This window comes from Salmo salar, chromosome ssa09 (assembly GCF_905237065.1).
Source record: "Salmo salar chromosome ssa09, Ssal_v3.1, whole genome shotgun sequence".
Lineage (NCBI taxonomy): Eukaryota > Metazoa > Chordata > Actinopteri > Salmoniformes > Salmonidae > Salmo > Salmo salar.
Window position 1 is genome coordinate 67,286,163 of NC_059450.1, and position 15,122 is coordinate 67,301,284.

Genomic DNA, 15,122 nt, shown 5'->3' on the forward strand with positions numbered 1-15,122 from the left:
AGGACAAATATTTAAAGAGATGAGGGACAGTGACGGGACATTCAGCCTTTTTATTGGACCATGATGAGGATGACATCACTCTGGGGACTCCGGAGTTATGAGGAATTGGACAACAAGCACTTCCTGTTTATGTTGGCATGTCAATGATCAATGTACACAAGCCCTAGAATAAAACAAACACTATTTTCCTGAGTTAGAAAAAATAATTGTTTTATTTACATTCCAGAAAAGTCTACAATTGAAGGAAATGTTTTCTGGGTAATTTTTGTGGTTTGTAAGATATTTTTAGATGTCGATTTCTTTCCTTGCTTGTTAAAAGTATGTCTCCGTAGACGGAGTAGAGTTTCTTTTGGAACCAAATGTCTGTGAGCCGCTGTTTTCGGGGAGGGGGACATTGCTGTGTTGCACCTGAAAACTCTTCCCTCTCGTCTGAGGCTTCCTCCTCTCCCTCTTTCTCTCTTTCTCCTCTTTTTCCATCTCCTTCTCCCTCTTCTTCCGTAACTTCTCCTCCTCTTTCTCCCTCCTCTCCTGCTCCCTCCGTCTCCTCCTCCTCTCTCTGGAGCTCAGCTCCTCATCTTCCTCCCCCCTGACCGTGCGCCCCTCACCTGTCCCGTCACTAAAGTCCTGGATTAGGATTCTGGGGACAGGGACTTTAGGTTCCCCTTTCTTCCTGTCCTGTTTGGGCTGCTCCCCTTTGAGCCTGCGGAAGAGACCAAATAGCCTGGGGGTGTCAGTTGGTCCTCTGCATGGTTTGGACACAGTCTGAGGTGGGACAGTGCCTGGGATGCTCCCTGTGACATGTCGGGGTGATTCTGGGTGTTTTGGTACCTGAGTTGGAGCTGTGTTGTTAGGTTGTGGTTGGTCGAACTGAATGAGGCCTGCATTTGATTGGTTAGAGTGTGTGAAGGTGGGTTGTGATTGGTTGGGGTCGGTGAAGAGATCCTCAGAGAGCCTCCGAGTGAGCTTCCGGGAGCTGGAGGACTTGCAGAGCCCGAAGTCTCCAGAAGGGGTTGCCCAAGGTCCATCACGGGCCTGAGTCTTTTGGGAGGAGACATCCGTGTGTGTGGATAATGGCTTGCCAGATCCAGCCTTTGAGTCTGCAGGATGTGGAGACTCACTCTTTTCACTCTTACTTTGGGACTTTGGGTTGCCAGGTATGAGAGGGAGTTCAGCTTTCAGTGATTCCCCCTGATGCGATGGTGGAAGGATGTCAGTTGAGGCTTCCTGCTTCCTGAGAGGGAAATGTCAATGCTTCCTCTTCTTTCTCTCCTTCACTCTCTCTGACGTTCTGGGTCTCCTGATTCTCCTCTGGATGGATGGTGACTGGACCCTGGGGTTCTTCAGGAATCTTCTGGTCTTGACCTGTTCGGTCTTGGCCTGAGGTCAACTCTGGAGAAACCTGGCTCTGATTGGCTGGTGTTATCCTAGAGGGCTCTGTGTATTGTACCTCTATCTTTGATGCTGTCTCTGTGTGTGTCTGAATTTCATTTGGGGACGCTATGACCGCCTCTATCCCTGTGCTTGGGCCAGTGGCTTCCTCTATCCCTGTGCTTGTGTCAGTGGCTTCCTCTATCCCTGTGTTTGTGTCAGTTGCTTCCTCGATCCCTGTGTCAGTGGCTTCCTCTATCCCTGTGTTTGTGTCAGTGGCTTCCTCTATCCTTGTGTTTGTGTCAGTGGCTTCCTCTGTCCCTGTGTTTGTGTCAGTGGCTTCCTCTGTCCCTGTGTTTGTGTCAGTGGCTTCCTCTATCCCTGTGTCAGTGGCTTCCTCTATCCCTGTGTTTGTGTCAGTGGCTTCCTCTATCCCTGTGTTTGTATCAGTGGCTTCCTTTATCCCTGTGTCAGTGGCTTCCTCTATCCCTGTGCTTGTATCAGTGGCTTCCTCTGTCCCTGTGCTTGTATCAGTGGCTTCCTCTATCCCTGTGTTTGTGTCAGTGGCTTCCTCTATCCCTGTGTTTGTGTCAGTGGCTTCCTCTATCCCTGTGTTTGTGTCAGTGGCTTCCTCTATCCCTGTGCTTGCATCAGTGGCTTCCTCTATCCCTGTGCTTGTATCAGTGGCTTCCTCTGTCCCTGTGCTTGTATCAGTGGCTTCCTCGGTCCCTGTGTCAGTGGCTTCCTCTATCCCTGTGTCAGTGGTTTCCTCTGTGACCGTCTCTGTCCCTACCTCTTTCTCTGACTCTTTCTCTGTCTCTATGTGTGTATCAGCCTCCATCTGTGACCCCAAGTCTGCCTCTACTCTTGTGTCTGCCTCTATGTGCATCGCTGACTCATTTTCTCCCTGTGTCTCTGTTTCTATATGTGCCTTTACCTCCGTTTCTACCTTTGTTTGTCTCTCTGCCTCAGATTTTTTGTCCGTGTGTGTCTCCATTTCTGTCCCTTTGTGTGACTGTGTCTCGGTACGCGCCTCTATCTCCTTGTTGGTATCAGTCTCTGTGTTCGTCTCTTTGTCTCTCTCTCTCAGTGACCTAATGTCTGTTTCTGCCTCTAAGTTTATATCTGCCTCTTGTTGCGTGTCGGTCTCAGTGTCTGTCTCAGTGTCTGCATTAACATCTGTTTGGGTCTCTGTTTTTGACCTCATATCTGTCTCTGTCTCTACACTTTTATCTGTGTGTTGTCCTTTCTGTACCTCAGCCTCCATTTCCTCCTCTGTCTTGGCTTCTGTATGAATCTGGATCTCTGTCACTGTTTCCTCCTCTGTCTTGGCTTCTGTATGAATCTGGATCTCTGTCACTGTTTCCTCCTCTGTCTTGGCTTCTGTATGAATCTGGATCTCTGTCACTGTTTCCTCCTCTGTCTTGGCTTCTGTATGAATCTGGATCTCTGTCACTGTTTCCTCCTCTGTCTTGGCTTCTGTATGAATCTGGATCTCTGTCACTGTTTCCTCCTCTGTCTTGGCTTCTGCATGTGTCTCTGTCTCCTTGCGTTCCTCTGCCTCACCCTTTGTCTCTGTCACTATGTGTTCTGTGATGATACGTGCACTCTCTGTTGACTGTTTGTTCAGTACTTCCTGTGTTTCCATGGAGCCTTTACTGTGGTTAGTTTCCTGTGACTGCCAGTCGCCGTGCTGCTCAGAGGCCTGTGTCTCGCTGAAACCACCCTGCTCCTCCTCCTGGCCCTGTGAGGTGACGTGAGGGTCAGAGGTGAGCTCACGCTGCTGGGATGCTACTCCGGCTGAATCTGGGGTCATCTGGGTCTTTTGGGTTCTGTCCTGTTCTGATGGTTCTTTGTGTTCTAATGGTTCTCTCAGTTCCACTGGTTCCCTGTCCTCTGTAGCAGGAGGTGGAACACCCTGAGCCCTCACTGGACTACCATCCATCTCACTTCCTCTCCGCAGTACCCCTCCCTCGCTTCTCTCCTTCCACACCTCCTTTGAAACCTTCCTCACCTCTCTGCCTCCCCCCTCCCACTCCCCTGTGTCTGTTTTGCTCCCTCTCTTCCACCTCTTGCGGAGGAGCGAGGGAGAGAGCGAGAGCACGGAGGGCGAGCGAATCGGTGGGATGGGCAGGTTCCCTTTCGCCCTCTCTTTTCTGTTCCTCTCCTCCTCCCTCTCTCGAGCCCTCGCCCACGCCATCCGATATCCGTGGCAACGACCCCGGGGATCAAAGGTGGAGGCAGGCCGTTCTTTCCTCCACTTCTCCAGCTCTTTCTCCGTCTGCCTCTCCAGATCCTTACCCGAAAGGGGGACAGAACACACCTGGGTGGGGGTGAAAGGGAGATGGAGAGTTGGTAAAAGTGGGGTAACACATGTGTATTGTACATGCATGGTAGGATAGTTCAAGTATAACCGGTGTACATGAGGCCAGGTGTCTGACCTCTCCGATGAAGGTATCGTCCTCCTGCTGCACCTGCTCCCTCACACCCCTCAGCCTCTCCAGAGTCTCCATCTGGCCCTCGCACTCCTCCCTCTGCTCCACCCGGCCCAGAGCCCTGCGCACCAACACAACCGCCACCTGGAACAACACACGCACTCCTGATGGAGGGGGATGGAGAGCATGAGAACGACACACAGGATATGTGACAGACAGACAGACAGACAGACAGACAGACAGACAGACAGACAGACAGACAGACAGACAGACAGACAGACAGACAGACAGACAGACAGACAGACAGACAGACAGACAGACAGACAGACAGACAGACAGACAGACGAGACAGACAGACAGACAGACAGACAGACAGACAGACAGACAGACAGACAGACAGACAGACAGACAGACAGACAGACAGACAGACAGACAGACAGACAGACAGACAGACAGACAGACAGACAGACAGACAGACAGATAGACAGACAGACAGATACTGGAGAACATAGATGAATGTATAGACAGATGGCTAGATTAATTCATTCATTCCCTCCTTCATTAACAGACCGTAGCAGAAGAACAGGTCCCAGACTCGGAGGAGGGTGTTGAATGGCAGGTGGCGTGTGAACAGGCACATCAGCCAATCGGTGGCGAACATCAGAGGCTCCACGCCGTGTCTCTGCAGATGCTTGTGAGTTGCGGGACACGTCTTCTTCAGCACCCAGGTCAGCATGGCCGCGTCAAAGAGAACCCCCTCCTACAGAAAACATTAGAGAGACAAGTATCTGGAGAAATGCTATTCAGCTATGTTACAACAACCAAACCCCTTGCTGATGAAAAACATTGATGTACAGTAACAGTCAAAAGTTTGGACACACCTACTTATTTATACTATTTTCTACATAGAAGAATAATAGTGAAGACATCAAAACTAGGAAATAAAACATATGGAATCATGTAGTAACCAAAAAAAGCATTAAACAAATCAAAATATATTTTATATTTGAGATTCTTCAAAGTAGCCACACTTTTCCTTGATGACAGATTTGCACACTCTTGGCATTCTCTCAATCAGCTTCACCTGGAATGCTTTTCCAACATTCTTGAAGGAGTTCCTACATATGCTGAGCACTTGTTGGTTGCTTATCCTTCACTCTGCGGTCCAACTTATCCCAAACCATCTCAATTGGGTTGAGGTCGGGTGATTGTGTAGGCCAGGTCATCTGATGCACCACTCAAATCAAATCAAAGTTTATTTGTCACGTGCACCGAATACAACAGGTGTAGACCTTACAGTGAAATGCTTACTTACAGGCTCTAATCAATAGTGTAAAAAAGGTATTAGGTGAACAATGGGTAAGTAAAGAAATAAAAACAACAGTAAAAAGACAGTGAAAAACAGTAGCAAGGCTATATACAGTAGCGAGGCTATAAAAGTAGTGAGGCTACGTACAGACACTGATTAGTCAGGCTGATTGAGGTAGTATGTACATGTAGATGTGGTTAAAGTGACTATGCATATATGATGAACAGAGAGTAGCGTAAAGAGGGGTTGGCGGGTGGTGGGTGGCGGGACACAATGCAGATAGCCCAGTTAGCCAATGTGCGGGAGCACTGGTTGGTCGGGCCAATTGAGGTAATATGTACATACGTACATGAATGTATAGTTAAAGTGACTGTGCATATATGATAAAACAGAGAGTAGCAGCAGCGTAAAAAAGGGGTTTGCGGGGGGGGGCACGCACGCACGCACTGCAAATAGTCCAGGTAGTCATTTGATTACCTGTTCAGGAGTCTTATGGCACTCTGGTACCGCTTGCCATGTGGTAGTAGAGAGAAAAGTCTATGACTGGGGTGGCTGGGGTCTTTGACAATTTTTATGGCCTTCCTCTGACACCGCCTGGTGTAGAGGTCCTGGATGGCAGACAGCTTAGCCCCAGAGATGTACTGGGCCGTACGCACTACCCACTGTAGTGCCTTGCGGTCAGAGGCCGAGCAATTGCCATACCAGGCAGTGACGCAACCAGTCAGGATGCTCTCGATGTTGCAGCTGTAGAACCTTTTGAGGATCTCAGGACCCATGCCAAATCTTTTTAGTTTCTTGAGGGGGAATAGGCTTTGCCGTGCCCTCTTCACGACTGTCTTGGTGTGTTTGGACCATTCTAGTTTGTTGGTGATGTGGACACCAAGGAACTTGAAGCTCTCAACCTGCTCCACTACAGCCCCGTCGATGAGAATGGGGGCATGCTCGGTCCTCCTTTTCCTCTAGTCCACAATCATCTCCTTAGTCTTGGTTACATTGAGGGATAGGTTGTTATTCTAGCACCACTCGGCCAGGTCTCTGACTTCCTCCTTATAGGCTGCCTCGTCATTGTCGGTGATCAGGCCTACCACTGTTGTGTCGTCTGCAAACTTAATGATGGTGTTGGAGTCGTGCCTGGCCATGCAGTCGTGGGTGAACAGGGAGTACAGGAGGGGACTGAGCACGCACCCCTGGGGGGCTCCAGTGTTGAGGATCAGCGTGGCAGATGTGTTGCTACCTACCCTCACCACCTGGGGGCGGCCCGTCAGGAAGTCCAGGATCCAGTTGCAGAGGGAGGTGTTTAGTCCCAGGATCCTTAGCTTAGTGATGAGCTTTGAGGGTACTATGGTGTTGAACGCTGAGCTGTAGTCAATGAATAGCATTCTCACATAAGTGTTCCTTTTGTCCAGGTGGGAAAGGGCAGTGCGGAGTGCAATAGAGATTGCATCATCTGTGGATTTGTTTGGGCGGTATGCAAATTGGAGTGGGTCTAGGGTTTCTGGGATAATGGTGTTGATGTGAGCCATTACCAGCCTTTCAAAGCACTTCATGGCTACGGACATGAGTGCTACTGGTCTGTAGTCATTTAGGCAGGTTGCCTTTGTGTTCTTGGGCACAGGGATTATGGTGGTCTGCTTGAAACATGTTGGTATTACAGACTCAAATCAGGGACATGTTGAAAATGTCGGTGAAGAGACCTGCCAGTTGGTCAGCACATGCCCGGAGCACATGTCCTGGTAATCCGTCTGGCCCCGCAGCCTTGTGTATGTTGACCTGTTTAAAGGTCTTACTCACGTCGGCTACGGAGAGCGTGATCACACAGTCGTCCGGAACAGCTGGTGCTCTCATGCATGCCTCAGTGTTGCTTGCCTCGAAGCAAGCATAGAAGTGATTTAGCTCATCTGGTAGGCTCGTGTCACTGGGCAGCTTGCGGCTGTGATTCCCTTTGTAGTCTGTAATAGTTTGCAAGCCCTGCCACATAAGACGAGCGTCGGAGCCGGTGTAGTATGATTCAATCTTAGCCCTGTATTGACGCTTTGCCTGTTTGATGTTTCGTTGCAGGGCATAGCAGGATTTCTTGTAAGCTTCCGGGTTAGAGTCCCGCTCCTTGAAAGCGGCAGCTCTGCCCTTTAGCTCAGTGCCAATGTTGCCTGTAATCCATGGCTTCTGGTTGGGGTATGTACGTACAGACACTGTGGGGACAACGTCCTCGATGCCCTTATTGATAAAGCCAGTGACTGATGTGGTGAACTCCTCAATGCCATCAGAAGAATCCCGGAACATGTTTCAGTCTGTGATAGGAAAACAGTCCTGTAGTTTAGCATCTGCTTCATCTGACCACTTTTTTGTAGGCCGAGTCACTGGTGCTTCCTGCTTTAATTTTTGCTTGTAATCAAGAATCAGAAAGGTTAGCCTCTCTGGGGTATGTGGGACACTAGCTCCACCTGCGGGACACACTCGCCAACAGCCAGTGAAATAGCAGGGCGCCAAATTCAAAACAACAAAAATCTCATAATTCAAATTTCTCAAACATACAACTATTATATCCCATTTTAAAGATACACTTTTCGTTAATCCAACCCCAGTGTCAGATTTCAAAAAGGCTTTACGGCGAAAGCATAACATTAGATTATGTTAGGACAGCGCCTAGACAAGAAAGACCACACAGCCATTTTCCAAGCAAGGAGAGGCGTCACAAAAACCAGAAATACAGCTAAAATGAATCACTAACCTTTGATGATCTTCATCATATTGCACTCATAGGACTTCATGTTACACAATACATGTATGTTTATATCCCCAAAAAAACATTTTACATTGGCGTGTAATGTTCAGAAATGTTTTGCCTCCCAAAACTTCCGGTGAATGAGCACATCAAGTTACAGAAATACTCATCATAAATGTTGATAAAATATACAACTGTTATTCGAAGAATTATAGATACACTCCTCCTTAATGCAACCGCTGTGTCAGATTTCAAAAAAGCTTTACGGCGAAAGCAAACTTTACAATAATCTGAATACAGCGCTTAGACATCAAAACAAGCCATACAGATACCCACCATTTTGGAGTCAACAGAAGTCAGAAATAACATTATAAATATTCACTTACCTTTGATGATCTTCATCAGAATGCACTCCCAGGAATCCCAGTTCCACAATAAATGTTCGGTTTGTTCGATAAAGTTAATCTTTATGTCCATTTTGTTCGCGCGTTCAGTCGCGTAATCCAAATGCACTGTGCTCGCGCTGTAAGTTCAGACAAAAAGTCAAAAAAGTTATATTACAGTTCGTAGAAACATGTCAAACGATGTTTAGAATCAATCTTTAGGATGTTTTTGTTATAAATCTTCCATAATATTCCAACCGGACGATTCCTTTGTCTTCAGAAATGAAAAGGAACACACCTAACTCTCACGGGAGCGCGTGGATTGAGCCCATGTCATTTTCTCAGTCATCTGATTCCAAACAACGTTCTAAAGACTGTTGACATCTAGTGGAAGCCTTAGGAAGTGCAAAATGACCCCACAGATACTGTATATTAGATAGGCAATCACTTGAAAAACTACAAACCTCAGATTTCCACACTTACTGGTTGGATTTTTTCTCAGGTTTTTGCCTGCAATATGAGTTCTGTTATACTCACAGACATCATTCAAACAGTTTTAGAAACTTCAGAGTGTTTTCGATCCAAATCTACTAATAATATGCATATCCTACCTTCTGGGCCTGAGTAGCAGGCAGTTTACTACGAGCACGCTTTTCATCCGGACGTCAAAATACTGCCCCCTACCCAAAAGAGGTTAGAGATGCTCTCCTTTATGGTCAAATAGCCCTTACACAGCCTGGAGGCGTGTTGGGTCATTGTCCTGTTGAAAACAAATAATAGTCCCACCAGATGCAAACCATGCTGGTTAAGTGTACTTTGAATTCTAAATAAATCACAGAGAGTCTCACCAGAAAAGCACCCCCACACCACCTCCATGCTTCATGGTGGGAACCACACATGCGGAGATCATCCGTTCACCTACTCTGCGTCTCACAAAGACACAGCGGTTGGAACCAAAAAATCTCAAATTTGGACTCGTCAGACCAACAGACAGATTTCCACCGGTCTAATGGCCATTGCTCATATTTCTTGGCCCAAGCAAGTCTCTTCTTATTATTGTATCCTTTAGTAGTGGTTTCTTTGCAGCAATTCGACCATGAATGCCTGATTCACGCAATCTCCTCTGAACAATTGATGTTGAGATGTGTCTATTACTTGAACTCTGTGAAGCATTTATTTGGGCTGCAATTTCTGAGGCTGGTAACTCTAATGAACTTATCCTCTGCAGCAGAGGTAGCTCTGGGTCTTCCTTTCCTGTGACGGTCCTCACGAGAGGCAGTTTCATCATAGCGCTTGATGGTTTCTGCGACTCCACTTGAAACTTTCAAAGTTCCTGAAATGTTCAGGATTGACTGACCTTCATGTCTTAAAGTAATGATGGACTGTCATTTCTCTTTGCTTATTTGAGCTGTTCTTGCCATAATAAGCACTTGGTCTTTTACCAAATAGTGCCATCTTCTGTATAACACCCCTACCTTGTCACAACACAACTGATTGCCTGAAACTCATTAAGAAGGAAAGAAATTTCACAGAATAACTTTTAACAAGGCACACTTGTTCATTGAAATGCATTCCAGGTGACTACCTCATGAAGCTGGTTGAGAGAATGCCAAGAGTGTGCAAACCTGTCATCAAGGCGAAGGCTGGCGACTTTGAAGAATCTCAAATATCAAATATATTTTGATTTTCTTAACACTTTTTGGGTTATTTCATAGTTTTGATGTCTTCACTATTGTTCTATAATGTAGAAAATAGTAAAAATAAAGAAAAACCCTGGAATGACCAGGTGTGTCCAAACTTTTGACTGGTACTGTACATATGCAGTTTTCACTCTGAGTACTCTTTGGATCACTAATTGACCATGAGCAGTAAGTAACATTATCTTACCAGCAGGGGGCTGTAGTAGTCAGGGAGGTACTGTTCACTAATCTGTACCAGGCACCAGAATGCCTCCTATAGGAGGGGAAAGCAAAGGTATTAAGAGAGATGGAAGGTTATTGCAGGCTGTGACGGAGGGAAAGCTCAAGCTTACCACCTATCCAGTCCTTTCATGTTGTTCAGGTGGATGGATGGTGATTGTAACCAGGGGTGCAATTTCACTGGGGACGGGGGACGGGGGGGAGCATGTCCCCCATACATTCTGAAATTGCATTTCTATCCCCCCAATTTTATCATTGGAATGTGATACAAAACAAGGCAACGGTGTGCTTTAGGACCATGGGACACCTCCGAGCGGTCAGGTAGGCTGTTTGGAGTGTTTATCCGACTGGATAAACAATAAGTAATCATAATAAATATGTCCCCCCCACTTCTAAAACCATAGTTGCGCCCCTGATTGTAACAGTACCTCTGTAGGCATGTTCATCAGCAGTACAGCTGCTACAGGTCCCTGGGCCTGACAGTAGCCCTCGTCAGGCTTCAGCTGAGTAAAGGCCTTCAGCACCCGGAACAGACCACGCTGCCTACCCACACACACACAACACAACACTCAGAACAACCAGAACACTGACGGGATAACACCAGACAATATTTATACAACACTACACAAAGAACGAGAGATGGAGAAAGATGTGTCGTATGTCATCATCGTTCCATAAATAGTACGGAGTATTATGAGGCTGTTTTACCCATGACCATCTCTGGAGAGGAACATCTCATGGAAGGGGAACTGGCGGTCTAAGTCTCTCTCTATAACGTCCACCCAGCTCTGTAGGGCAGGCCTGGAGTCCAGAGTCTGACAGAGGGAGAGAGATTTACCTGATAACTTTACTCTGCAATATTTGTATATTTACGGTAAGAATACCATTAAGGCCCAGTAAGGTTCTAATAAACGATTCTATCTATATAGTTGAGTTGTTTGCTCTATCTTACCTGGTAGAGGTCCTTGTTGCGGTGCATTCTGTCTGTGGCGCCACACAGCAGTGGCCAACATTTAGCCCTGAGGGATGCTGGGATGCCTTTCTGACACTGCTCTTTGACCTGAGAGACCGGTGGAGAGTAAGGATCATGCCAGAGTAAATACCTGGGTCTGGTGTCCCAGAGGAGGTTACATCAAAAATGCCAAGTACACACCTTGCTGGACTTCTTTAATAAGACACGATCCCATTGGCTGATGATGTTGATCCACTTAGTCTCTCTCTGTCTAACGAGCTCAGGAGGCGGGCCTTCACTCCTGACACCAACATTAAATAAGCAAATTAAGGTGATCGCTTTAAGCATAACTGTCATAATAACATTTTCAAGTCAGTATCTTTCTAGGGCAGGTAATTAACTCCTCACTTGGATTATTTCCTGTTTCTGAGGACCAAAGTCCTCTCTAAGGCAGCCAATTTACCAAAATGTACTGAGTTGAGTCAACTGCACCTTCATGTCTCGTCACAGAGAAAGAAAACACCGTAAAGATACACAGGAAACAGGAAAACCGCATGGTGGCGGTGTGACTATCTCCATAGCAACAGGTCAGGATGTTCAAGGACACAGAGTGAGAGAGTGTAGGAGATGACTGTTAAGAGGATGTCTGTTATATTTGTGTTAGGTTATTAGCTGGGTTTATTCTATGAACTAAATACAGAATGACTTACATTTGTATCTATATATAAAAAAAAGGTACTGTGACGCTGAACTGTGATCTTTCGTGCTACAACTGTTTTTTTGCATGAAGTTGCAAGTTATAGGATGAGTCTTTAGTGCCTTCTGTTTACCAGTTTGTTTCTATTATCATAACTAATCAATCCTTTAAAGGGAAGTGCAGTTAAAAAGGTGATTTCCATGCTGTTGTTTTTTAGGATATTTCCACACAGGTCAAAATAACACTGAAATTGTGTAAAAGCTACAGTTGAAGTCGGAAGTTTATATACACCTTAGCCAAAGACATTTAAACTCAGTTTTTCACAATTCCTGACATTTAATCCTAGTAAAAAATGTCCTGTCTTAGGTCAGTTAGGATCACTACTTTATTTTGAGAATATGAAATGTCAGAATAATAGTAGAGAGAATTATTTATTTTAGATCGTATTTCTTTCATCACATTTCCAGTGGGTCAGAAGTTTACATACACTCAATAATTATTTGGTAGCACTGCCTTTAAATTGTTTAACTTGGGTCAAACGTTTCGGGTTGCCTTCCACAAGCTTCCCACAATAAGTTGGGTGAATTTTGGCCCATTCCTCCTGACAGAGCTGGTGTAACTGAGTCAGGTTTGTATGCCTCCTTGCTCGCACACGCTTTTTCAGTTCTGCCCACACATTTTCTATAGGATTGAGGTCAGGGCTTTGTGATGGCCACTCCAATACCTTGACTTTGTTGTCCTTAAGCCATTTTGCCACAACTTTGGAAGTATGCTTGGGGTCATTGTCCATTTTGAAGACCCATTTGCGACCAAGCTTTAACTTCCTGACTGATGTCTTGAGATGTTGCTTCAATATAGCCACATAATTTCCCTTCCTCATGATGCCATCTGTTTTGTGAAGGTCACCAGTACCTCTAGCAGCAAAGCACCCCCTCTGATTTGTGTAAGAGCTTTTTGAAAAAAATACCTGAAATTTCAGCCTGTTCAGGTGAGATGGAACTTTTGGCCATATCGTGATGTCACAATGTGATCTGATTATAATAGACCAATGACTGTTCATTTGGGTAAGGGGGTGGGCTCTAGACCATCCTATCAGCCAAGCATGGCTGTGTATGTAAATATCTTCAAATTTGTTTCCTAAAGCCTACATCAGTGGTAACCAACCGGTCGATCGCGATCAAGTGGTCAATCTTCAAGGCATCCTAGTCGATCACCAAACAACGCATTTTTTCCGGGTTGCACTGTTGATGAAAGGTACACTTGATTCAGAAGCCCTGGCAAAGGTAAAGTGTTCCCATTTTGATCTATTTAATTTGTCCGGGGATCGGGAGATCTGTGGCTAAATACAGTGTGTCTACTGCGCTGGCCAATTGGATAGCTCCGATCACAGTTACTACAGCTTCCACGACCCCCGGCCACAGTAAAGTTTGATACAAGCCTACGTGAGATTTCACTACTTTTAAAACCATGACCAGAGAGAGACTGTCAAAGAATACAGCAAAGAGCTGCTGTTTAATGAGTGAGTTCATGCCTAGGTTTTTATTCAGCACTCTCAACACTGTTTTATTCAACACTATTGCAAAACAGAAAACATGCTTCTCCCTACTTCCACTTGAGCTGCAGCTGCAATGAATAAGTAACCAAGTGTCTTGATAGCCCTGCATTTTTATTATTATCTGCAGCTCGTCGTGTCTATTTTAATATCAAGGAATATTTCACTTTTTGGAAGACGGTGTGCCCTCTCTCTGGTCAGTCTCACCGGAGGAAAGGAAGGAGAGAGCAGGGACTGTGAGAGGTGAACCATTTGCTGCTCTCTCCATCCTTCCCTCCGCTGCGACGAATGCCGTGTTTTAAACATCGGGGAACTTGGAAATCTCCGACTTCCAACTTCAGTGCGTTCAAGACAACTGGGAAGTCGGAAACTCGGGCATCTTTCTTGAGCACTGACTTTCTGACCTGAAGATCACTGACGTCATGATTTGACCTAGTTTCTTTCCGAGTTCCCAGTTGTCCTGAAAGCACCATGACCATCAGATGCAGGTACCATCAGTCCATTATAATAAAAAAGCAAATTATTTAAATGTATTTACATTTACTGCACAAACCTCATTCCTACACGACTGTCTTTGTTAGGTTAATGTTACATTTTTTAAGTCAAGGGAAATAAATGATTACAAATATTTTTGGGTTATTTTCGCTAAATAAACACACAGTGGTGATTTAAAAATAAAATGACAAAGACTGTACATGGGCTTTAAAAAATAAATAAATAAGAGAGAGAGAGAGAGAGAGAGACAGAGACAGAGACAGAGACAGAGACACAGAGACAGAGACAGAGACACAGAGACAGAGACACAGAGACAGAGAGAGCAGAAACTGGTTTTCAGTGCTGCTAAGCTAGAGACTGCTTCGTACTGACCCGGCAGTGGATCCATTCACCAGGATGAAGCCGAAGCGGTCTGTCTCTGTGGCTGGAGTTGGAACACTGACCTCTGAACCCCTGTCAGAACCAGAACTGTCCTCTCCGCTGGGGGGCATCTGGGTCAGAGTGGACACACTCAGCATCTTACTCTACTGAGAGAGGAGAGGTCCCAGTTACAAAAATACTCATCACTTCTGTATTGATGTACCAGAGTGTGTCCGTCTCCGTTGTGTATATCTGTACTTTATGTGTGTTAGAGCTAAAGCAAGTACAAGTGCGACACAGAAGACTTATCCTGTATATTAAAACACTTAGATCAAACCTACAGCCTATTGTTACATAAATAAAGGCATTTAACACAATACATACAGTGTGGTGCTACAGAATCTAGCCACAGCATCAACAGATTAAGTTGGAAGCAGAGGTGAAGCCCTATCTGCATCCTGCCTCGACACTAACTGTGACTGTTACCACACCCGGTAGTTATAAAGTAACAATGATGTATAATGGTGTAAAATCAAATACCTTTGAGTTCTCTCTCCTCTTTGATGACTGGGGGAAATGCTTGCTGGAGAGAAGTGTTTGGTTTGAACGAGATTGGAAAGAAAGAGAGAAACTTCCGCTATTCAGTCTTGCTCTCTCACAAACTCATATTGGGAAGTCATTATTGTGTGTGTATATATATATGTGTGTGTGTGTGTGTGTGTCAGTGGTGGCTGGTGGGAGGAGCTATAGGAGGACGGGCTCATTGTAATGGCTGGAATGGAATAAATGGAATGGTATCAAACAGATCAAACATATGGAAACCACACATTAATTCCATTCAAGCCATTACAAATGAGCCCGTCCTCCTATAGCTCCTCCCACCAGTCTCCACTGGTGTGTGTGTGTCTGTGTCTAAGTGACTGTGTATAA

General features: G+C 45.7%; 1 protein-coding gene across 4 annotated transcripts; it reads right to left on the reverse strand.

Moving 5' to 3' along the window:
* Positions 1 to 188: 188 nt before the first annotated feature.
* Positions 189 to 14,892, reverse strand: LOC106611681 (mucin-22). 4 transcript variants are annotated; one of them, XM_045723897.1, is made up of 11 exons: positions 14,733 to 14,892; positions 14,205 to 14,359; positions 11,290 to 11,389; positions 11,089 to 11,196; positions 10,845 to 10,951; positions 10,565 to 10,679; positions 10,105 to 10,170; positions 4,374 to 4,563; positions 3,810 to 3,967; positions 2,864 to 3,691; positions 189 to 2,815 (listed from the first exon to the last, which is right to left on the reverse strand). In XM_045723897.1, exons 2-11 carry the CDS (start codon positions 14,348 to 14,350, stop codon positions 1,211 to 1,213), a joined length of 3,423 nt encoding a protein of 1,140 aa, XP_045579853.1. In that variant the 5' UTR covers positions 14,351 to 14,359; positions 14,733 to 14,892; the 3' UTR covers positions 189 to 1,210. The 4 variants fall into 4 exon arrangements, with proteins under 4 accessions (XP_045579853.1, XP_045579851.1, XP_045579852.1 ...); XM_045723895.1 differs by having other exon boundaries at positions 189 to 3,691; XM_045723896.1 differs by having other exon boundaries at positions 189 to 3,691; positions 14,205 to 14,323; positions 14,733 to 14,887.
* Positions 14,893 to 15,122: the final 230 nt, after the last annotated feature.